Source organism: Scylla paramamosain, chromosome 11 (assembly GCF_035594125.1).
Source record: "Scylla paramamosain isolate STU-SP2022 chromosome 11, ASM3559412v1, whole genome shotgun sequence".
Classification (NCBI taxonomy): Eukaryota; Metazoa; Arthropoda; class Malacostraca; order Decapoda; family Portunidae; genus Scylla; species Scylla paramamosain.
The window spans coordinates 8,512,905-8,536,908 of NC_087161.1; the positions used below are offsets into that span (position 1 = coordinate 8,512,905).

At 43.6% G+C, this 24,004-nt stretch overlaps 1 protein-coding gene across 3 annotated transcripts in view; it reads right to left on the reverse strand.

The window, feature by feature from the left end:
• Window positions 1-24,004, reverse strand: part of LOC135104923 (uncharacterized) — a 158,928-nt gene that overhangs the window by 91,904 nt on the left and 43,020 nt on the right. For all 3 annotated transcript variants that reach the window (XR_010270598.1, XR_010270597.1, XM_064012686.1), the window contains exon 2: window positions 10,988-11,232. Coding sequence is in view for 1 of the 3 variants with exons in the window: in XM_064012686.1 (XP_063868756.1) it covers window positions 10,988-11,232 (245 nt within the window). In the remaining 2 variants the exon portion in view is untranslated. The remainder of the gene's footprint in view (window positions 1-10,987; window positions 11,233-24,004) is intronic.

Below are 24,004 nucleotides of genomic sequence, written 5' to 3' on the forward strand. Positions count from 1 at the left end.
CCCTCTAAAGACAAATCTCTTCCTCCACACAAAACAACAAACACCTAATAACACGCACACCCTTCACTCAAAATTTCAAAATTCATGGCGACTCCTACACTAGCCTCGGAGTCCCCATCTGGGGAGGGTACCACAAATGTCCCCAGGTCGGACTGCCCTTCTGATGACGATCCTGTGTCTTGACACCGCCCCCAACTTTTTCTTCATTAACTTCTGCGACCTTCGTGGTCTAAGATCTAATTTTCAATCTGTAGAACACCACCTCTCTTCTTCTAAACCTCATCTTCTTTTCCTCACTGAAACTCAGGTGTCTGGGGCAACTGACAGTAACCCCTTTTCTGTTCCCTCCTACTTTCTCTATCCTCATTTTTGATCCAAAGCTGGATGTTACGTTTATGTGCGCAACGACTTAATCTGCTCTCGTGCCCACGCACTTGTATCATCAGAGTTTTCTACCATCTGGCTACAGAGTCACTCTCAAACTAAATTTATCTGTGCTGTATACCTCTCACCTAACTCCTCTGACTATAAGAAATTCTTAACTTCCAAAGTGGAGCACATTCTGATTCTCTTCCCTTTTGCAGAGATCTCCATTCCTGGAGACCTCAATGTTCACCACCAGCTTTGGCTTTCCTCTCCCTTCATTGACCATCCTGGTGAGCTAGACTTCAACTTTGCTATCCTCCACGACCTAGAGCAAATGGTGCAACACCCTACTCGTATTCCTGACCGTCTTGGAGATACGCCCAACATTCTTGCCCTTTTCCTGACTTCTAATCCTTCTGCATATGCTGTCACCTTCTCTTCTCCGTTGGGCTCCTCCGACCACAATCTCATATCTGTATCTTGTCCTATAGCTCCAATCACTCCTCAGGATCCCCCAGAAGCGAAGGTGCCTCTAGCGTTTTGCCTCTGCTAGTTGGGGGGACCTGAGGAGGTATTTTGCTGGTTTTCCTTGGAATGACTACTGCTTCCGTGTCTGAGACCCGTCTTTGTGTGCTGAGCTCATAACAGAGGTGATAGTGTCTGGCATGGAGGCGTACATTCCTCACTCTTTTTCTCGACCTAAACCTTCCAAACCTTGGTTTAACACAGCTTGTTCTCGTGATATACATGATAGGGAGGTGCCCCACAAAAGGTACTTAAGCCTTCCATCACCAGAATCTCATGCACTTTATATTTCTGCCCAGAACAATGCCAAGTCTGTTCTCCAACTCGCCAAAAACTCCTTCATTAACAGAAAGTGTCAAAATCTTTCAAGACCTATCTCCCGTCGTGACTTCTGGCATCTAGCCAAAAATATCTCCAATAACTTTGCTTCTCCTTTCCCTCCTTTATTTCAACCAGATGACACCACTGCTATCACATTTATTTCTAAAGCTGAACTCTTCGCTCAGACCTTTGCTCAGACTTTTGCTTGTTCCTCCCTCACCTCCACCCTCTGACTACTTCATGCTACCTATTAAAATTCTTCGCAATGATGTTTTCGATGCCTTCGCTGGCCTAAACCCTCGGAAGGCTTATGGACCTGATGGGGTCCCTCCTATTGTTCTCCGAAACTGTGCCTTCTTGCCTAGTCAATTTATTTCAGCTCTGTCTGACAACATCTACCTTTCCTTCTTGATGGAAGTTTGCCTACATTCAGCCTGTTCCTAAAAAGGATGACCGTTCTAATCCCTCAAACTACCGTCCTGTTGCTTTAATTTCCTGCCTATCTAAAGTTTTTGAATCTATCCTCAACAGGAAGATTCTTATTTATCACTTCACAGCCTTCTATATGATCGCCAGTATGGGTTCCGTCAAGGCCGCTCTACTGGTGATCTTCAGGCTTTCCTTACTGAGTCTTGGTCATTCTCTTTTAGAGATTTTAGTGAAACTTTTGCTGTTGCATTAGACATATCAAGAGCTTTTGATAGAGTCTGGCACAAAGCTTTGATTTCCAAACCACCCTCGTATGGCTTTTATCCTTCTCTCTGTAACTTCATCTCAAGTTTCCTTTCTGACCGTTCTATAGCTGCTGTGGTAGACGGTCACTGTTCTTCTAAATTTATTAACAGTGGTGTTCCTCAGGGTTCTGTCCTGTCACCCACTTTCTTCTTATTCATCAATGATCTTGTAAACCAAACTTCTTGTCCTATCCACTCCTACGCTGATGATACCACCCTGCACTTTTCCACGTCTTTTCATAGACGTCCAACCCTTCAGGAAGTAGTCATTTCACGCAGGGAAGCCACAGAACGCATGACTTCTGATCTTTCTAAAATTTCCTATTGGGGCAGAGCAAACTTGGTATTGTTCAATGCCTCTAAAATTCCTTTATCTATCAACTCGACACAACCTTCCAGACAACTATACTCTCTTCTTCAATGACACTTAACTGTCCCCCTTTTCTACACTGAACATCCTCGGTCTGTCCTTTACTTATAATCTGAACTGGAAACTTCACGTCTCATCTCTAGCTAAAACAGCTTCTATGAGACGTTTCCGCTGGCCGGGGGTTCCACTCATGCCGCTCTTCTAGACAGGATGGAATCAAAAGCTTTTCGTCTCATCAACTTCTCTCTTCTAACTGACTGTCTTCAGCCTGTCTCTCATCGCCGCATTGTTGCATCTCTAGCTGTCTTCTACCGCTATTTTCATGCTAACCGCTCTTCTGATCTTGCTAACTGCATGCCTCCTCTCCTCCCGCGGCCTTTCTGCACAAGACTTTCTTCTTTCTCTCACCCCTATTCTGTCCACCTCTCTAATGCAAGAGTTAACAAGTATTCTCAATCATTCATCCCTTTCTCTGGTAAACTCTGGAACTCCCTGCCTGCTTTTGTATTTCCACCTTCCTTTGACTTGAATTCCTTCAAGAGTGAGGTTTCAAGACACTTATTCACGAATTTTTGACCACTGCTTTGACTCTTTTATGGGACTGGCATTTCAATGAGCATTTTTTTATTAGATTTTTGTTGCCCTTGGTCAGTGTTCCTCCTACATAAAAAAAAAAGCTTGTTCCCGAGCTTCTCTCGCAGCTTGTCGTTCTTGAGCTTCTCTTGCTTCTTTTTGAGCTTTCTCTCGCTGACATTCCTCCCATCCTAGCGCTTGTTGTTGTATAATCCACTGGCCCACGTCTATGCTTTGTAGACCCAACGTTTTTGCCTGCAACTAGAGCCTTTCAAAATCAGACATCTTGATGACAAACCTAGAGAGAAAAGAAAACAAAATCGATAATCACAAAAGCTCGTACTGGAACGAGCCAGACAACTCAACAGGAACAAATGTCAGCATATGCACTTGACAGTGCTGGTGACAGAAATATTCACACATCACTATCCATCCTTTTTGGCGTTGTCATTTTCGGGGATTTCCTGGCCTGTGACTGCCACACTTACACCAAGACACACTTCATGTCGGGTGCTGTGTATATATATACATTGTGATGCTCTAAAAAAAGCAAGTTAGTGTAATATATATATATTTTTTAATGATACTTGCATTGTTTTTTTTACGAACACCACAATATTTGGCAACGTTTCCTCCAAGCGTTGTCACTTTTCCATGGGTGACCGACGGTCAGACTGACTGTGTTAATCCAAAGGTCACTTCCTCTCGCGCCGCCAACCAGGATGGAAGCTACCTCTCCCATTCGTTCTCGTCACCTCCACAGCCGAGAAAAGAGCTTATTTACCCTGTAAATAAGATTTTTTTTGAAGAAAAGTTTTGGGATTTTATGCAAGGAAGGAGATCCCAACACTACACAAAGTAAAGGAAGAACTGAAGGAAAATACTTCCTTCAAAGGATGTACTGAATCTCTATGGAAGATTCTCAGAGATTGGATTCAGATACGGAAAAAAAGTCGTAACCAAAAAATAAAAATATAACATCACAGTTTAAGGAAAATATCATATCCAAAAGAAAACCTATCACATTTAAACGAAATTTACAATGGAGAGAGAGAGAGAGAGAGAGAGAGAGAGAGAGAGAGAGAGAGAGAGAGAGAGAGAGAGAGAGAGAGAGAGAGAGAGAGAGAGAGAGAGAGAGAGAGAGAGAGAGAGAGAGAGAGAGAGAGAGAGAGAGAGAGAGAGAGAGAGAGAGAGAGAGGGATAAGCTTGAATGACTGGCAGGAGATTTTTTCTCAAATTCTAATGATACATAGGCAAATATAGGTCCCTGACAGAAATAAATTTGCATGAAATGTAGGTTGTATATGCAGAGAGAGAGAGAGAGAGAGAGAGAGAGAGAGAGAGAGAGAGAGAGAGAGAGAGAGAGAGAGAGAGAGAGAGAGAGAGAGAGAGGGTTGGGGTGTGGGGACAAAGTTTATCAGGCTCTAATCCGATAATTGGCCCAGTACAAAGTTTGGCAGAACAGCAGGTCGGGGGAATCCCCGGAAACGACAACGCCCAAACGATCAATTCAAAATGGTGAGACCATAATAGCCTAATCCTGACGAGGTCGCCAAAATTTTCAGGGCTGAGGTGGCTACCAGTGAGGTGTCACCGAACCAGAAATTGGGATTTAAGAAAAACAAGAGTATAGCATACCTAATATTCATGAAAATATTGTGAGTCAACAGTGACAATAGAGCCCACTCGCGATACCACGAGTAGCTGTAGCAGCAATAGTAGCCGTAGTGGTAGCACCAGTAGCAGTCGTAGTAGGAGCAGCAGAAGAAACCGGAACACCAACAGTAGCAGTCCCGTCCTCATTACCAACTCAGTACCTTCAGTGGCCTTCCCCTCTGCCTCGGCGGCCACACCAGGCCGAGGAAGGAGCAATTTTGCGAACAATTTTAATAGGTAGCATGAAGTAGTCAGAGGGTGGAGGAGAGGGAGGAACAAGCCCAGAATCGTCCAAGGTAAAGTTTTTAGCAAAGGTTTGAACGAAGAGCTCAGCTTCAGAAATAGATGTGATAGCAGTGGTGCCATCTGGTTGAAATAAAGGAGGGAAAAAAGAAGCAAAGTTATTGGAGATATTTTTGGCTAGATGCCAGAAGTTATGAGGGGAGTTAGATCTTGAAAGGTTTTGAGACTGTTAATGAAGGAGTTTTTGGCTAGTTGAAGAACAGACTTGGCATGGTTCTGGAGAGAAATATAAAGTGCATGAGATTCTGGTGATGGAAGGCTTAACTACCTTTTGTGGGCCACCTCTCTATCATGTATAGTACGAGAACAAGCTGTGTTATACCAAGGTTTGGAAGGTTTAGGTCGAGAAAAAGAGTGAGATGTACGCCTCCATGCCAGACACTATCACCTCTGTTATGCGCTCAGCACACAAAGACGGGTCTCAGACACGGAAGCAGTAGTCATTCCAAGGAAAATTAGCAAAATACCCTCCTCAGGTCCCCCCAACTAGCAAAATGCCAGAGGCACCTTTGCTTAGAGGGATCCTGAGGAGGGATTGGAGTGATAGGACAAGATACAGATATGAGATTGTGATCGAGTTAGTTAGTTAGGAGTTAGGTGAGAGGTATACAGCACAGATAAATTTAGTTTAAGAGTGACTTTGTAGTCGTAGCCAGATGGTGGAAAACTCAGAAGATTCAAGAGCGTGGGCACGAGAGCAGGTTAAGTCATTGTGTACATAAACGCAACATCCAGCTTTGGATCGAAAATAAGGATAGAGAAAGTAGGAGGAAACATAAAAGGGGCTACTGTCAGTTGCCTCAGACACCTGAGTTTCAGTGAGGAAAAGAAGATGAGGTTTAGAAGAGGAGAGGTGGTGTTCTACAGATTGAAAATTAGATCTTAGACCGCGAATGTTGCAGAAGTTAATGAAGAAAAAGTTGAGGGGGGTGTCAAGACACTTAGGGTCGTCGACAGAAAGGCAGTCCGACCTGGGGACATTTATGGTCCCCTCCCCAGATGGGGAGTCCGAGGCTGGTGTAGGAGTCGCCATAATAATAATAATAATAATAATAAAGCTGAGAGGAAGAAAGGAATTATGCTCGCTGAGGTCAGTGCTAGGGGTAAGCTCTGTCTCCTTACCATCTGATTTTGTCTCCAGATCCACCTTACCGACGTAAAAGGACGAGGAAGACATCGCTGTCTACCTGTGACGTTTGTGCAGGTGGCACAACTGTTAGTGCTCAGCCAAGATACTTAGATGCCTCTTTATCGGGAAAGCTGCCAAGTTGTACGTCTCTCTCCCGTGCTCAGTCACGAACGTCTACTAGTTACTCAAGCAGGCTTTGCTTATGGGGTTTAGTAAAACTCCTGATGGCTACCGTGTAGATTTTAAATCGGCAAAAATTAAGGTAGGACAAAACTACCATCAGTTTGCCACACGACCGACCAGACTTAGAGGCGTGGATTGAATCCTCCAAAGTAGCATCGACGTATGAAGATATAAGGGAATTTATGGTTTTTAATAAGTTTTCGACCTCCTTAACTCCTGAACTTCGTCTTTTTATCAAGGAGCGCCGCACTACTGATTTGAGTGAGGCTAACTTGGAATGCCTACCTGAAGACCTCCTCCAACCATGCCAAGAGACCCTTCTCTCGTCCTGCCCAACTTCACCAATCTCAAGCTCCCTCGGCCAACAAGCAAGTTCCTTCCTCTGTCAAATGTCACAGCTGTGAGGAAGAGGGACATATTCGGCCACATTGTCCCATTGTGGCTGTATCCTTAAAGGATACAGCCACCAGTGTTCCTCAGTACAAGGTTGGGTTTTGTTTAAATAATCGTAGTGTCCCTTGCTATTCGGTTGCCGGGACAATCAATGGATCCTGGTCATCCTCCATCGTAAGAGACACTGGATTATCTGCTGTCGTTGTCGCAGAAGAGGTGATGCCCGATGTGAACCATCACTCAATCCCAAGGCCAAGGTGTTCGACTATTTTGAGAGAGTCATTGAGTTCGATGTTACTTGCGATGCCCTTTCTATACGCTGTAAGAACTCCTATTAAGTATGCTAATGTTCTTGTCATTAATATTTCTGGGGCTAAGGATCCTCTGATCCATTACAGAGGGAAAAGGATCCACCCACTACTGACTTCCTGTGCCCACAAGACCTGCCGCCTGTCAACTCATTCCCTGCTTGTGCAGTCGAGCCTGGTGCATGTCTACTCCTTCCATTCCTTTCAACATACCTTCACCTATCACTCACTCTTCTACCCTCCAGGTGTGTGCTGTGCAAACTAGAGCAAGTCGACTAAAGAAAGTCCATCATCTTGTCCTTCCCAAGCTCCAGCCTCTGGTCGTCAAGCCACAAGGATTTAACCGGCTTCAAAGTACTTGTCCGTCACTGGAGGGCATCCGAACCAAGGCTGCATCAGGTGAAATCGAGAAAACACGAAACGGTTCTTCCTATAAATTCCTGTGTGAAGATGGCCTTCTGTATCGTAAGTATATTTGCTCTGATTGTACCTGAAGAATAAGCATTCTAGGTCTGGTCGTTCCCAAGGAATGTCGTGCAGTTATCCTGCGTGTTGCTCATGAAGGGGCCCTGGTTGGCCACTTTTCACATAGAAAACCCAAATAAAGATATCTCAGGACTTCTGGCCAGGGATGGGTGCTGACATAAGAGAATACTGTCGATCCTGTGATAAGTGTCAGCGCATGTCGTCTAAGAGGGTGGATACGTCCAGTCTACAACCTCTGCCTATAGTTACTGAACAATTCTCGAGGGTCGCAATTGACTTACTTGGCTCTCTATCACCACCCTCTTCCAGAGGGCATCGATACATCCTAACCTTACTTGACTTCTCTACTGGTTTTCTAGAAGCAATATCCTTGAGAGATATCGACTACCTCTGTCTCTGAGGCGTTGCTAGCTATCCTTGCCAGGTTGGGGATCCCCATGAAAATCCTGTCAGACCGAGGGACTCAGTTCACTTACAATTTAATGGCCGAGCTCCATAAGTTATTGCGGGTGAAACCTATGTTCACCGCTCCCTTCTATCCGCATAGGAATGGGTGTATTGAGCAACTCCACGGTACCCTCAAGTCTGCTCTAAGGAAGCTTTGTATCAACAGGCCCCAGGAGGGGCTCAGGTATTTGGTACCAACCCTTTTTGCTCTCCGTGAAATCCCTAACGACCGGACAGGATTCTTTCCTTTTGAACATCTTTATGGTATGTGTGTACGGAACCCTCTGTCTGTACTGCGTGATTTGTGGGAAAACGAATATTTCTGACGATGAGTGACCAACCTTCCAGTACGTCCTCGAATTGTGAGAAAAGATGATGGAGTGCGCTCAGCTAGCAGCCCACCATACTGATGTGAGTACGTCCCAGTATAAATGCTACTTTGATGTGAAATCACAGGACCGCCAGTTCCAGTCAGGTAACACGTTGGTCCTGCTGCTCAGCAACACCAGAAAGCTCCTAGTCGCTTGGGATAGTTCCTATAAGGTGCTTGAGAGGCGTGTTAAGGTACACTATTTAATTGACATACCCTGGGGACCGAAACTTTACCATGCCGACATCCTGAAGAAATGTCACTGGTGTGCCCAAGTTAATTAAGCACAAATCCTGGAGGAGACTTCATACCTGCGAGAACTAGAGGATGCTGGTAAAATACCTTGTTTTAACGAGGATATTTGTGATTTGCCGCAGTTCCCAATGACCTCCAAGACCCAGGATAGTTCATTAAGGCCACTCATCAATCCTGCTTTCTCCTGGCATCAATCAACAGACATAGAAGACTTGCTACTTACATACTCTGGTACCTTTTCACACAACCCCGGTTGCACCACCACCTTGGAACACGACATCACCCTCATGACTACCGGGAGAATTCAGGCGAAGATTTACCCTGTGCCAGTTCACCTGCAGCCCTACTTCTAGGAAGAAGTCGACCAACTTTTTAACCAAAGTATCATCCATATTTCAACATCTCAGCACTGTTATCCAGTAGTTATGGTCAAGAAATCTGACGGTATGTACAGGATGGCAATAGAATACAGGCTTCTTAATTCTATCACTATCTTTCTCGCCTTCCTGCAGTATTGAGACTGAGTTACATAAGTTTGCTGGCGCTGTTCTTTTCTGAATTAGGTTTGTACAAAGCCTACTATTAAGTCCCTCTTTCACCTAGGGCTCATCCTTTAACTGTTTTCCCTACTGATAGAGGATTAATGGAATTCAGAATGCCTTTCAGCCTTGTCATTGTTAGTTCCACTTACGTTCGCGTGATGAGGATTGTGCTTGCCAGCCTGCCCAATGTTTCCTTCTATTTTGACAACATTTTCATGTACTCATCGGAATGGTCTACTCACACTTCTGCCCTTCAGTCTGTTCTACATAGGTTCCAGCACCATGGTCTTATCATCAGGCCTTCAAAATGCCGGTTTGAAGTAGAGTCTTTCGACTACTTGGGATTTGTTTTGACTCCTGACTGTCTCCAGCCCCAAGCACGCAAGATAACTGCCATCACTTCCATGACTCCTGTCACCAAGAAACTACTCAGGAGTTTCCTTGGCATGATATAATTTTACAAAGTTTTCATTCCCCAGGCCCCTGAGCTTACTGGCCCCCTCTCGGATCTGCTGAAGAAGTCTGTGCGAGAACCTCTACAATAGACCGAAGATCTACCTTCTCGTTTCGAACTCCTGAAGCAGGCACTGTCATCTGCTCCCATGTTACGTCTTTCTGATTCCAACCAGACCTTCGTTCTGAGGGCTAACGCTTCGAATCATGGGCTTGGTGCTGTGCTCCTTCAGTACCATGAGGATCGACCACACCCCATCGCCTACTCTAGTCGGAAGCTGCTGCACCGAGAACGACGTATCTCCACTATAGAGCGGAAGTGCCTAGCCGCAGTCTTCGGTATCAATAGGTTTGATTTCCATCTCAGAGGTAAGGAGTTCATCCTTGAAGTGACTACAAACCTCTAATATATTTGGAAAAATTTAAAGGCTGAAATGACAGTCCTCTGATGGGCCTTGGGCCTTCAGCCCTACAAATTTAGAGTCGTTGACGTGGCGGGCGCACATGTGATTGGGGACTTGAAAGTGTGTGTGTGTGTCTGTCTCTCTTTAGTTGCGTTTTTTTTTTTTTCCATCAGCTATGCAACCGATGCTTTACTGGGCGCCTGTGTAAGAGTACCGCAACTACATTTTAATTACCAGTGTTCCGTGCCTCGGCCGGCCGCTCTTCTACCACTCCAGGATTTGGGCGGGGGGAGTACGATTACCTTTAACAACGGCCCGAACAACCGGCAAAACGACGCTCCGAGCAGCAACGCCCCGAACCCCCCAGCAAAGCGACGCTCCGAGCAGCCATCATCGAGTGCTCGTTCGCTCCCCTCGTGTCCTCGTGGGTGGTACTCACTCATAACTGACGACGGAGATTTAACGAGCCACTTCTGCAGACAACTCTCAACCTTCGCCACAACACTTTTTTGCTATAGCTGCTCTCCGTCCTGAAAGCTCGTCAGAAGGCTTGGGCTACGTTCGAGCTAGTAGCTTTCACTACACTGGCTACGGACTACGCTCCCTGCTTCCTCGTTGGTGCTCGGCCTGGTGTAGCCGCCGAGGCAGAGGGGCACGCTACCTTGGTACTGAGGCCGCGACTGCTACTGTTGTTGTTCCAGCTGTTTCTGCTGTTCCCACTACGGCTACTACTGCTGCTACCGCTACTGCTGGTATCGCGTTTTGGCTCCATTGTCAATGATGACTTACTTTCTTGAATATTATATCTGGGGTGTCATTGTCCTTTGTTTTTCTTATAATCCAATTTCTGGTTTGGTGACATCTAACTGGTAGCCAACTCGCCCCTGACAATATATATTATGAGAGAGAGAAAAAAAAAGAGGAGATAAGAGAGATAAGAGGGGAGGGAAGAGGAGAGGAGAGGAGAGAGAGAATTATAAGATGACATAATAACAGGTTTACATGAAACACAACTGAGTAACTTCTACTCATATAATAATAAACAGAATAGTATTCTCAGTCACATCCATGGCACACACACACACACACACACACACTCACACACCTAGACCTAAGTAAATTCTCTCTCTCTCTCTCTCTCTCTCTCTCTCTCTCTCTCGCTCACTCACCATCACTTGGATGCCCCTGAAGTTGTATGCGTGCTTCGGGTCGTAGTTACTGCCTTTGTAGGTGTAGAACTGGTCCTTGCCGCGCCACCAGTTCACTGTGTATAGGTGATGCCCGGAGCCACCGAGGCGGAAGCGGCAGGTGAGCGTCACGTTCATTCCGGCTGTTGGGGACTCCGGAACCCCAAGCTCTGTGATCTGCACCGTCTTGTCCGTGAATGTGCCCGCCGCCGCCGCCTCGCTACCACCTGAAAGACACGTTACTGTTGAGTTTCTTGTATCTTTGACTCATGTCGTTTGGTGGGCAAGGTTTGTGTGTGTGATCATTTTGATGATTTATCTTCGCACTGAAAAGAAAAAAAAAAAAAAAATAAGATTGAGAAGCATAATTTCAGTTGCAAAACTAAAAAAGATTCCTGCTGTCTTTTCGTACTTCTTATGCTTAGTTTTTCCACTATATGGATGGACGAGAAAGACTAAGAATTCATGAAAGGATCCTGAAAAAATATAACCTTCCCAGTTGAACCCCCCCAAAAAAGTAGGGAATATATATATATATATATATATATATATATATATATATATATATATATATATATATATATATATATATATATATATATATATATATATAATTTTTTAGGCTGTCAATAAAAAACAAAAAGTTCGAATTTTTCCATCTACTTTGGTGGAATTCTGCCCTGTATTGAGAAACTGCCGTATGCAAAAATTTCAGCCTGATGGGTCAGTATTTAGGAGTGGTGGATCGTGAATATCTATTTGCTCTGAAGACTAGCAAAGAACCTCGACTTGTGAATCGCGTGAAGAATGCTTGCTGGTCTTCTGGATGCATTTTGTTCACTGGCAGGGCTGCTGCTCTCACTCGTTTTCGAAAATGTGTATTAACCATCAGTGTGGGGGATCTCATGCGTAGCCAATGCACTCATTCTCGCTGGCTTGGACTGGGAAGGCTGGACTTGGCTGTCCCTACCTGCTTATGGCGGTATTGCTCCACAAGCTGGAGGAGGAACTGCCTCTGCTCCTCGTCTTTCGTGAATCGGTGGTTGAGGTATCGGAGGTATCAGGACGACCCCTCTCTCTGCTGTGTCGTTGGCAACTCGTAGTCCCTCAAAGCGGTAGCAGGCTTCCACCTAAGACTCATCCTCATGCCATCGTCGTGGGTTAATTGAGAGGAAGTCACTCAATACCCAGGACATCGAGGAGGTGGAGTGACGCCTTTGTTCCAAAGGATGCGAGAGTTGCCGTTGGTAGCCTTGTTTCGGAAATGGTGATCAGCTTGCGATGTTCTGCCGCTCCTTCCTTGTTGGGCATCGCGTAATCAACCTCCTGCTTGGTCGAAGATGGGCAAAGAAAGAGAATCGCAGAAGGGCTGCCATCTCATGAGAGGTAACGAGCTGCCCCAGCTGATCATGAAACAATACTATCTTCAGGCTATAGATGATACGAGCCATCCATCTCGCTCGGTGGAGGGCACCAGGACGGAGGAACGAGATCTTTTCAATAACTCCCCCAAGCAGGTGATGCTTAGCTGAGGAAGTTCCTTGTAGTCATTATGCGGATTTTTCCTTTCAAGGATCCACGTGTGAGCTTGAATGATCATCTCACGCTTGGTGTTGAGGGTAGCCGGAAGGTCTCCATCTGTGAGGAGTTGGCTTGCCATCTGGTTGATGGTTGGCCAGTGTTCCTTGAACTGACCGAAGATGGTGATATCAGGTCCAGAAGATGACCCCATGCACATGGTGAAGGCCTTCTCGATGACGAGTTCGTACACATGTATTGCTCGGGGTTGTATCTAAGCACACAGCCACGACTTGATCGCGCACGCCCCAGTCTTCCACTGCCTCATAAACAGCGGTGGCGGCTGCTACACCTGTTCTGACTGGCAGCCTGGGCACTTGCAGGAGCTTCTCCACTCCTTGTCCAGTTACGAGGATGGCAAGCCTGTCTCCTCGACTTCCGTCATCTTGCGGGATGATCTTCCTGTCCTACTGCACTGGATTCTGAGGTCTGAAGGACTGCTTAATTTCCTCTGCCAAAGAGGCCTGGCATTTTTCTCTTGACTGATGGATGGACTCCGGATTGAGGATGAGGTCCATGGGAGTCGACCGAAGCTAATGGCAGTTGCGGCCACAATCCGTAAGGCCTGGCGGCTGCTCACACCCGTACGATCCAAGGTCCCAACCAGGTCGGAGGATAGGGCTGTCTTGCCCCTCCTCGTTCTCGTGCGTTTTGGTGGAGAAGCGCCCCCACGGTCAGAGGATGAAATGAAATCGGGACTTGAGGACTTGGACGAATAAGACTCTACTGCAGCACCCACTTCTAGAGCTGGTGAACGTTCTTTTTTTTCTTTTTTTTTTGTAGGAGGGACACCGGCCAAGGGCAACAAAAAACTAATAAAAAAAACCCACCGAGATGCCGGTCCCGAATAGGGTCCGAAGTGGTGGTCAAAAATTGAAGAATAAGTGTCTTGAAACCTCCCTCTTGAAGGAGTTCAAGTTATAGGAAGGTGGAAAAACAGAAGCAGGAAGGGAGTTCCAGAGTTTACCAGAGAAAGGGATGAATGATTGGGAATACTGGTTAACTCTTGCATTAGAGAGGTGGACAGAATAGGGGTGAGAGAAAGAAGAAAGTCTTATGCAGTGAAGCCGCGGGAGGAGGGAAAGCATACAGTTAGCAAGAACAGAAGAGCAGTTAGCATGAAGATAGCAGTAGAAGATAGCAAGAGATGCAACATTCCGGCGATGAGAAAGAGGCTGAAGACAATCAGTTAGAGGAGAGGAGTTGATGAGACGAAAAGCTTTTGATTCCACCCTGTCTAAAAGATCGGTATGAGTGGAACCCCCCCCGACATGTTCGCGAGCAACTGCCCTCTCACGCCGACGGACAGCTTTCTTTAGCTTCTTGTCCAGTCCCACCATGGAGCCGCGTCTCCATGGTGGGACTGGACAAGAAGCAAGGAGGCTCTTTGTCCTACGCAGTCGTCATCAGGGTGAGGGCTTCCGCATGGGCACAGTCGAAAAGATCAAGGAGTCTTTCTTCGAACACCTTTTGTTTCTGGTTTGGCGCGGATCCTGGATTCCCCTTGCTCTTTCCGAGGAGCTTCCATTGAATGAAGAGAGCGAGGACTTTCCTGCTGATGCCTGTCTCACCAATGGTTGGGATCCGTGTCCGGACACAGAACTCCTGCACTTTCTTCACCACCGCAGCGGCGCTTGGCCCAGTCGTCTTCTTTTGTTCATTGTGCAGGTTGAAGAATCGAGGAAGTGCATCCAAACGACTGGGCAGCTTCGAACCAGTAATTGCTGTAGTTGGCTGGCCTACCAGCCAAGCACTGCTCTGAGAGAAAGTTGTCATAACCTGAGAAGAAGTATGGAATGAACAGATGACGGTGTCCTGAAGCCTACATTTTGATAAAGGTATACAAGTGAAAAGCAAGACAGCAAAGCAACTAAAATCACTATGTAGGAGGGACGGAAGAGTGAAAATGAATGGAAAGGCGGGATTTCCATGATCGGGGCCTGGTCCCCGATAACGAAATCTTTAGGTTCAATCCGCCACCTCTAAATATCAACCGATCGGCCTGAAATTGTGCAAGTGGTAATTTCTCCCAACAAGGCAGCATACATCCGAAGTAGGCAAGAAAATACGAATTTTGGAAATTTACCATATTCCCTATTGACACCGTAATATATATATATATATATATATATATATATATATATATATATATATATATATATATATATATATATATACATATATATACTCGTATATACATATATATATATATATATATATATATATATATATATATATATATATATATATATATATATATATATATATATATATATATATATATATATATATATATATATATATATATTAAGGTAGTTTATATTTGGGTCTGGAAGCACTGCATTTCGTGGATGGCTTAACGGTTATGGTAGGAATAAAGGGAGCTGATATGAAGAGTTGAAATGGAATGTAGAAGATACAAAATGAAAATGAATGTAAATACGACACAAAAAAAAAAAAAAAGGTTATTGAAAGAACAATGAAGGATATCAAAGATATACAGATCGCAGGAGTGGTAATCGAACAAGTTGAGAGGTTCAAGTATTTACGAGTAGATTTCTTGCAGGTTGGTGACAGCGAAGTAGAGAATTGCAGTACTACTTGTTACAAGTATGAAAAATGAGAACATTTGGTGATAAATAAGCTGCAATAAGCCAGATAGTTGTCCCTGTATGAAACATACCTACCTACAATATATCTACCTATGATCTCTGTTCATAAATTATTTAATCCTCTTTTAAAGCTGTTTAGTGTCTCAGCCTAACACCCTGAATTACCGAGTCTATTTCCGTGACTAGCCTTCAATGATTAATCTCTTCTGTTTCTTTTTAAGTAACTTTAAGAAGCTTGAACACGTTTTCTAGTCCTATCCTGATGACCAATCCTAGGGATTTTGATTATATCACCTTTGCTATATCCCATATGCTGCTTAGATATTTTATCATATCCCTTCTTACCTGTATCTTTGAAACAGATGTATACTAATAAGCTTTAATCTCCTCTCTTAAGGAGTATTTCATATCCCTTGTACCTCTTTATTCTCCTCTCAGACTGCTAGCTCTTTATTCCTTCAGTAATATAAGGATCAGATGTTCAGATGAGATCCGACCAATGCGAACTTCATTGCTTCGGAACTTCTACTTCTCTCTTAAAGGCGAATTCTAAAATACGGTTAACTTTATTTCTGACGTCTATATAGCTATTGCTTTCTCTGATGGAGACCTGAGCTAAATGTGACTTCTATTCGTTTCGTTCTTTAATCTTATCAGACCCTTGTTCTTTATTGTGTAGCTACTATGTGGATTTTCTCTACATACACTAATTACTTTGCATTAGCTAGTATTAAATTGCACTTGCTACCTTGCATTAGCTAGTATTGAATTGCACTTGCCATATACTTGCCCACTGATCTTATCTAAAAATCTGTATGCAGGGCAGTGGCACCGAATACGCTATCTATCGCATTACCTGCAAATTTGTCACTATAACTAGTAATTCCATTACCTAACCAGTCAATGTAAATTATAAATAATAGTGGCCTTAAAACAGATTCCTGCGGCATTCCACCTTTTCCTACAGATTTTAATTATCTGTTGTCATGATGTAATCCAGGCCAGTATTATTTCCATCCACCCATGCTCCTTTTCTTTCTTCAGGAGCCTTTGTTAGCTTGAGTTGGCTCTCTCACCACACCTTGACACATCACCTCACTTCTCCTACCCTGCCCAAATTCTCTGAACACATCCCAAGACCAATTTGCTTTCCTTTTCTAGTTCCACTCCCTCGACTCTTCGCTTGTTATCTCGCCTTGTCATATCCCAGCTTAATATGGCTCCCTCACCACACCCTTACATCTCACTTCAATTTACCACCCAACCCTAATACTTCCCTCACCATATTCCAAACCCATTCCCTTTGTATCCATTGTGAGGTACCTTATTAACCCTTCAAAATTCGCTCTCCGGAATTCAGGTATCATGCTTATTTTACTGCTTGTGAAAGGTTCTTCCCATTTCAAACTTAACCTAATTTCATACACACACACAAAAAAAAAGTATAAAATAACTTCCCCAACTCCTGTATAATTGTTTCTTCTCTGTTTGTTAAAATTCAGTCTAAAATATTGTTTTCCTTTATGGACTCTGAGAGTACCCGTTTTAGAAATTTATCCTGAACAACACTAAAAAAGACACGTCCTTCACTGTCCCCCTCTAGCATGCTCCAGCGCCACCCCCTTTCCTCCTTTCCAAAGGGAATCGTGTACTAGGAATATGCTGCTTCTAGTACTGAGTATAGGTGGTGACCAAAGAAAATAAGAGTACAGTGGTAATACTGCAGCGTTTTATTAATAAAATAAACTATACAAAATATTATAAGGTGAAGCTGTGCGCGAGTCGCATGTCCACCACCGAGGCCAGGCGGACACGGACTACCCATGTCCACCAGCAAGGCTGGGCAGACACTGACATGGAATGTAGAGGTGGTTACTGGCTGGGTTAGGTTACGGCCAGGGATGGCGTCCAGAGGCAAAGGATGAGGGTTGACCTCACCGCCATATGGTGATAGGCAGGCGACTGGAAGCTAGCGTCAGGTCCCAGGGGACCGGAGAATGGAATGCGGACGGCGGGCGAAACGTCCCGCCACATTGCTTGGCCACCCATCTAGGCATGCCCTCATGCCTACAAAATATATGGGATGATGCAAGAACACTGAAGCAATAATTCACATAATAACGACGCGCTTATCTGTGTAAGACACGTGATGTAAGTACTATAGCCAACCGTAAGGCTTACAAAATAAAGACGTCATAAAAGTGAGTACTCAACTGGCAAATCATAAAACTCACATAGCAAAGACATCAGAAAAGAGAGCACAGTGGCCAAACACAAAACTCACACAAGTGGTGACTTCAGCACAGCGAGTCACAAGCCAAGAAAAACTAGGAAAACACTAGATGCCATAAAACAGGATAACAAGGCGTTTCTATGCCAAATAAATTGCAAAATAACAACATTGCTGAAATCGTAACACTGCACTAATAATGCACATGATGGCGATAAAATCTTCAAGTGTGGTGGATGAGTGGCAGATTATGCACTAGAAAGCCACGAGCAGGAAAGACCACACGGACAGGAATCACCAAAACTTGCATATGCGACGACTGATGACATGAGATCCAAAGTCTTAGAACGATGGGATCAGCAGCAAAGCAGTGCAGTTGCGTCGGTGACGGCTTAAAAAGTCCAGACTTGAAGCAGGGACGGCGTTGGTGACAGCTTGAATTCATAGGGGCACAGGCTGGCGGGCAGGCTTGGCATAAAAAGCTAGAAAGAGGCCCTAAAAGCAGCTTGAAGAACGTACCATAGCTGTGTAGTAGCGTAGCAGTTTGCATTGGTGACGACTTAACAGAAATGTGTTGGTGACTGCTTAGCAGGTTACCCAGAGGCGATAAAGGTAACTGAAGTAGCTGGCAACGAGCAGGCAGGACACGTAGGCCAGGAGGACTTGTAGCATCGGCTCGTCCCACTGCTGCCACCATTTTTATGTACTAGGAATATGCTGCTTCTAGTACTGAGTATAGGTGGTGACCAAAGAAATTATGGTGGTAATACTGCAGCGTTATATTAATTTTTATAAACTATACAAAATGATAATAAGGTGAAGCTGTCTGCGTGTCGCATGTCTGCCACCGAGGCCAGAGGGATAACTTTTTAAGGTTGCCTTGTGTTGAATGGTTGGATGTCTGGGCTGGGATGCGTTGGTATGGGGGATGGGGGCGGAGATCAAAGCTCCATCGTGGGACGAAGGTACCCCGTTCACGGCGGCCAGCGCTCGCTCCCCTCATAGTACCGATAGACGGTAAGTTTGATTGAGAGCGATAATTATTATATTGTCCTAACATCGACGATGCTGAAAAACGTGCTCCCAAAGTTCGCCACACCTCTACACCTTACCTTTGACTGCGGGTTGTGGCATATTGGAAAGGCAATGGGAACTTAATTCATGTAGCTAAGTATCTGGAAAGAGAGATTGGAATGATCCCTACAAGTAACCTCAAGAATTATGGTAAAGGTGTGCTGATTACAGCTAAGGATTTAATATAGGCCATGATGGTCTGATGGGGTCTTTGATTCCATTAAACCACATTGAATGTTTAATTGCTGCAAGGGGCGTGTCTGCAGTCAGGACCTGTATGAATTCTCTGATGACATCCTTCACTTGTGTCCTGATAACGTTCAATGGGTGTTAAAGATTAGAGGAAATAGTAACGTCATCAAGGTCATGTTTTATGGTCTTTATCTTCCTGAGGCTTTTATTGACCAACTTTTACAATGTTATAGGTGTTATGCGTTCAGTCATGAAAGGAGGAAACTGTACAAACCTTCCCCGGTGCGGTCACTGCTCTGCCTTTTGACTCACCCTCCTCCTGAATATGAATCAGAACCTTGTTTTTTTTTTACTACAGGGAAGGTCACCTGCTGCGTTCTCAACAAAGCAAGAGGAGGATATTCTTCAACTGGCTACTTTTCAGTTCATTAGTCACGGTAGTGCCAGACGGGAACTTTTTAGATAGAAGGATGGTGGCGCAAAGACATATGCCTCCCTCTACTTTGGTTCTTCTGCCTCACATTTAAATACAGTTGTTGCACCTTCCTGCCTTTCTCAAACATCAGTTCCTCTCGATTTTGTGAGAATGCTTCTCCTGTTTTTACACTGCAACAAGTTCTATGTATTGTCAAAGGCTACAGATAAACCCCTCAATGCGCCTTCAGCAACGACATCACATACTTCCTCTACAAGAGTTCATATTGCTGAAGGCCATGCCTCCATTGATTTTCAACCAAGAATACTTCCCAAGTTTGTTAAACCACAACAGATACATTCTTTGAGAAAAAAAAAAAAATCTCCCACAGGTTCTCTTTCCCACCAGAAGCGCTCCCATGGATATGCTGAGTCTTATGACACAATGGCAGTTCCGTCTTTGGGAACATCTGATGACCTTGGGCTGGACATTAATAATTATACGATTAAACGAATACTTATCAAATATGAAGGTTGATCTTAATATCACGAGCATTTCACTGCTTCACTTACGCATTAAATGAGATGTTCCCCGACCCTCTCCCGCTCAGTTTTTAGAATGTATTTTTGAGCAAACCAGGCCAATGGTTCAGATTTATTAAATGTAAATAGGCAACGCTAAAGGGTTGGGTATGGGTGGGCATTAAATGCTGAAATGACGCAGTCAAACGCTTATGAAATTAAAATCAACCTTCATACTTGGTAGGTATTTGTTTAATCTCATAATTTCACTTCGATCGTTTGACTGCATACTAAGACACCCAATATCAATGTTTTCAGAGTGGTTGCTCAAAACTACCCCATACATGTCAATACTACAGAGGAGATAAATTATAATAAACGCATGCCAATTATACTCTTCATTCCCATTTCTTTACATGTAACATGTAATGTAGAAGCCGTAAATTATTGTCTTCAAATATAAAACTCCAATACCTATTTTATTAAGCTAGTACAACATAACCAAAGTGCATCACTTTGACAGGCTTATTATCATAAGTAGTGAAAGATCAGGAGAGCAGTTAGCATGAAAATAGCGGTAGAAGACAGCTAGAGATAAAACATTGCGGCGATGAGAGAGAGACTGAAGACAGTCAGTTAGAGGAGAGGAATTGAGACGAAAAGCTTTTAATTCCACTCTGTCTAGAAGAGCGGTATGAGTGGAACCTCCACCCCAGACATGTGAAGCATATTCCATACATGGATGGATAAGGCCCTTGTACAGAGTTAGCAGTTGTGGGGGTGAGAAAAACTGGCGGAGACGTCTCAGAACGACTAACTTCATAGAAGCTGTTTTAGCTAGAGATGAGATGTGAAGTTTCCAGTTCAGATTATAAGTAAAGGACAGACCGAGAATGTTCAGTGTAGAAGAGGGGGACAGTTGAATGTCATTGAAGAAGAGGGGATAGTTGTCTGGAAGATAGTGTCGAGTTGATAGATGGAGGAATTGAGTTTTTGAGGCAATGAACAATACCAAGTTTGCTCTGCCCCAGTCAGAAATTTTAGAAGGATCAGAAGTCAGGCGTTCTGTGGCTTCCATGCATGAAATGTTTACTTCCTGAAGGGTTGGACGTGTATGAAAAGACGTGGAAAAGTGCAGGGTGGTATCATCAGCGCAGGAGTGGATAGGACAAGAAGTTTGGTTTAGAAGGTCATTGATGAATAATAATAATAATAAGAAGAAGAAGGAAGTGGGTGACAGGACAGAACCCTGAGGAACACCACTGTTAATAGATTTAGGAGAAGAACAATGACTGTCTACCACAGCAGCAATAGAACAGTCAGAAAGGAAACTTGAAATGAAGTTACAGAGAAAAGGATAGAAGCCGTAGGAAGGTAGTTTGGGAATCAAAGCTTTGTGCCAGACTCTGTCAGAAGCTTTTCATATATCAAAGGCAACAAACAGCAAAAGTTTCACCAAAATCTCTAAAAAGAGGATGACCAAGACTCAGTAAGGAAAGCCAGAAGGTCACCAGTAGAGCGGCCTTGACAGAACCGATACTGGCAATCAGACAGAAGATTGTGAAGTGATAGATGATTAATAATAATAATAATAATAATAATAATAATAATAATAATAATAATAATAATAATAATAATAATAATATTGAGGATAGATTAAAAATTTAGATAGGCAGGGAATTAAAACAATAGGACGGTAGTTTGAGGGATTAGAACGGTCACTTTTTTTAGAAACAGGCTTAATGTAGGCAAACTTCCAGCAAGAAGGAAAAGTAGATGTTGACAGACAGAGCTGGAAGAGTTTGACATGGCAAGGTGCAAGCACGGAGGCACAGTTTCGGAGAACAATAGGAGGGACCCCATCAGGTTCATAAGCCTTTGAGGGTTTAGGCCCGCGAGGGCATGGAAAACATCATTGCGAAGAATGAATAATGAAGTAGTCAGAGGGTGGAGGAGAGGGAGGAACAAGCCCAGAATCGTCCAAGGTAGTGTTTTTAGCAAAGGTTTGAGCGAAACGTTCAGCTTTAGAAAAAAAAGATATGATAGCAGTGGTACCATCTGGTTGAAATAAAGGAGGGAAAGAAGAAGCAAAGTTATTGGAGATATTTTTGGGTAGATGCCAGAAGTCAAGAGGGGAATTAGATCTTGAAAGTTTTTGACACTTTCTGTTAATGAAGGAGTTTTTGGCTAGTTGGAGAACAGACTTGGCATGGTTCTGGGCAGAAATATAAAGTGCATGAGATTCTGGTGATGAAAAGCTTAAGTACCTTTTGTGGGCCACTTCTCTATCATGTATAGCACGAGAAAAAGGTGTGTTAAACAAAAGTTTGGAAGGTTTAGGTCGGGAAAAAGAGCGAGGAATGTACGCTTCCATGCCAGACACTATCACCTCTGTTATGCGCTCGGTACACAAAGACGGGTCTCTGACACGGAAGCAGTAGTCATTCCAAGGAAAATCAACAAAATACCCTCTCAGGTTCCCCCAACTAGCAGAGGGAAAACGCCAGAGGCATCTTCGCTTTGGGGGATCCCAAGGAGGGATTGGAGTGTTAGGACAAGATACAAATATGAGATTGTGATCGGATGAGCCCAACGGAGAAGAGAAGTTGACAGTATAAGCAGAAGGATTAGAAGCTATGAAAAGGTCAAGAATGTTGGGTGTATCTCCAAGACGGTCAGGAGTACGAATAGGGTGTTGCACCAATTGCTCTAGATCGTGGAGCAAAGTTCAATAGCAAAGATGAGGGCTAGTTCACCAGGATGGTCAGTGAAGGGAGAGGAAAGCCAAAGCTGGTGGTGAATATTGAAGTCTCCAAGAATGGAGATCTCTTCAAAAGGGAAGAGAGTCAGAATGTGCTCCACTTTGGAAGTTAAGTAGTCAAAGAATTTCTTATAGTCAGAGGAGTTAGGTGAGAGGTATACAGCACAGATAAATTTAGTTTGAGGGTGACTGTAGTCGTAGCCAGATGGTGGAAAAATCAGAAGATTCATGAGCGTGGGTACAAGAGCAGGTTAAGTCATTGTGCACATAAATGCAACATCCAGCTTTGGATCGAAAATGAGGATAGAGAAAGTAGGAGGGAACAGAAAAGGGGCTACTGTCAGTTGTCTTAGACACCTGAGTTTCAGTGAAGAAAAAAAGATGAGATATAGAAGAGGAGAGGTGGTGTTCTACAGATTGAAAATTAGATCTTATACCACGAATGTTGCGGAAGTTAATGAAGAAAAAGTTGAGGGGGGTGTCAATACACTTTAAGGTCGCTGTCAGAAGGGCAGTCTGACCTGGGGACATTTTTGGTCCCTTCCCCAGATGGGGACTCCAAGGCTAGTGTAAGGGTCACCATGATAATTTTGAAATTTCGAGTGAAGGGTGTGTGTGCTATTAAGTGCTTGCAGTTTTGTGTGGAGGAAGAGAGTTGTCTTTAGAGGGCAGGCTGTGACTGCCCGCTTGTGTTGTGAAACACAAAAGGAAACGTTCAGTGAGGTCACAGCTGGGTTTGATAAGTTCACAGCACTCCCTGATCCAGTGCTTTAGACCTCACTGGGAGTAATTATCGTTTCGGCAGGTGCCTACTGCCTCCTTCATATATATATATATATATATATATATATATATATATATATATATATATATATATATATATATATATATATATATATATATATATATATATATATATATATATATATATATATATATATATATATATATATATATATATATATATATATATATATATATATATATACTTGCCATCACCCTATAGTAGGTAATATGCTATTTTCAATTAGGTTTAGATGTGGTATTTTATAAATATTTCATTTTTGTTGTATTTTTGCCTTATTTTTTAAAAATTTCTATTTATTCATTTCCTTTTTTTTCACAAAATATACAGAACAATATATACACATTCATTCCTTCGCACATACTTCATTCACACGAGATTCCTGATACTATCACAAATCTATTGTCTTTTGTCAGGCAGGGAAGTGGGAGGAGTAACACACAAGCAAACTGGTAGGGAAGCTACATAGCATCGCTATGTATTATATGTACATAAATGGGGAACATTCATTGAGACCACACAGTAGACTTCATACACAGTTTCATAATTTTATTAACATGTGTCAATGTATATACATATACAGTGCATAAAATAGATATGTTACATAACATGTACATGTAAATCACAGCTCCCTGATTAAATTGGTCTCATTCAGGAAAATCATCAGTCTGTCGACCACATCCGGGTGTTCATCACCCAAAAGGGTGGACTGCGTTAGTGGAAGGCCGCAGTACGCAGTACACTGCTAAGGGCCGCCTTTCCTCCTGATAACGCACACAGCTAAGCAAGATGTGCTCTATAGAGAGGATGA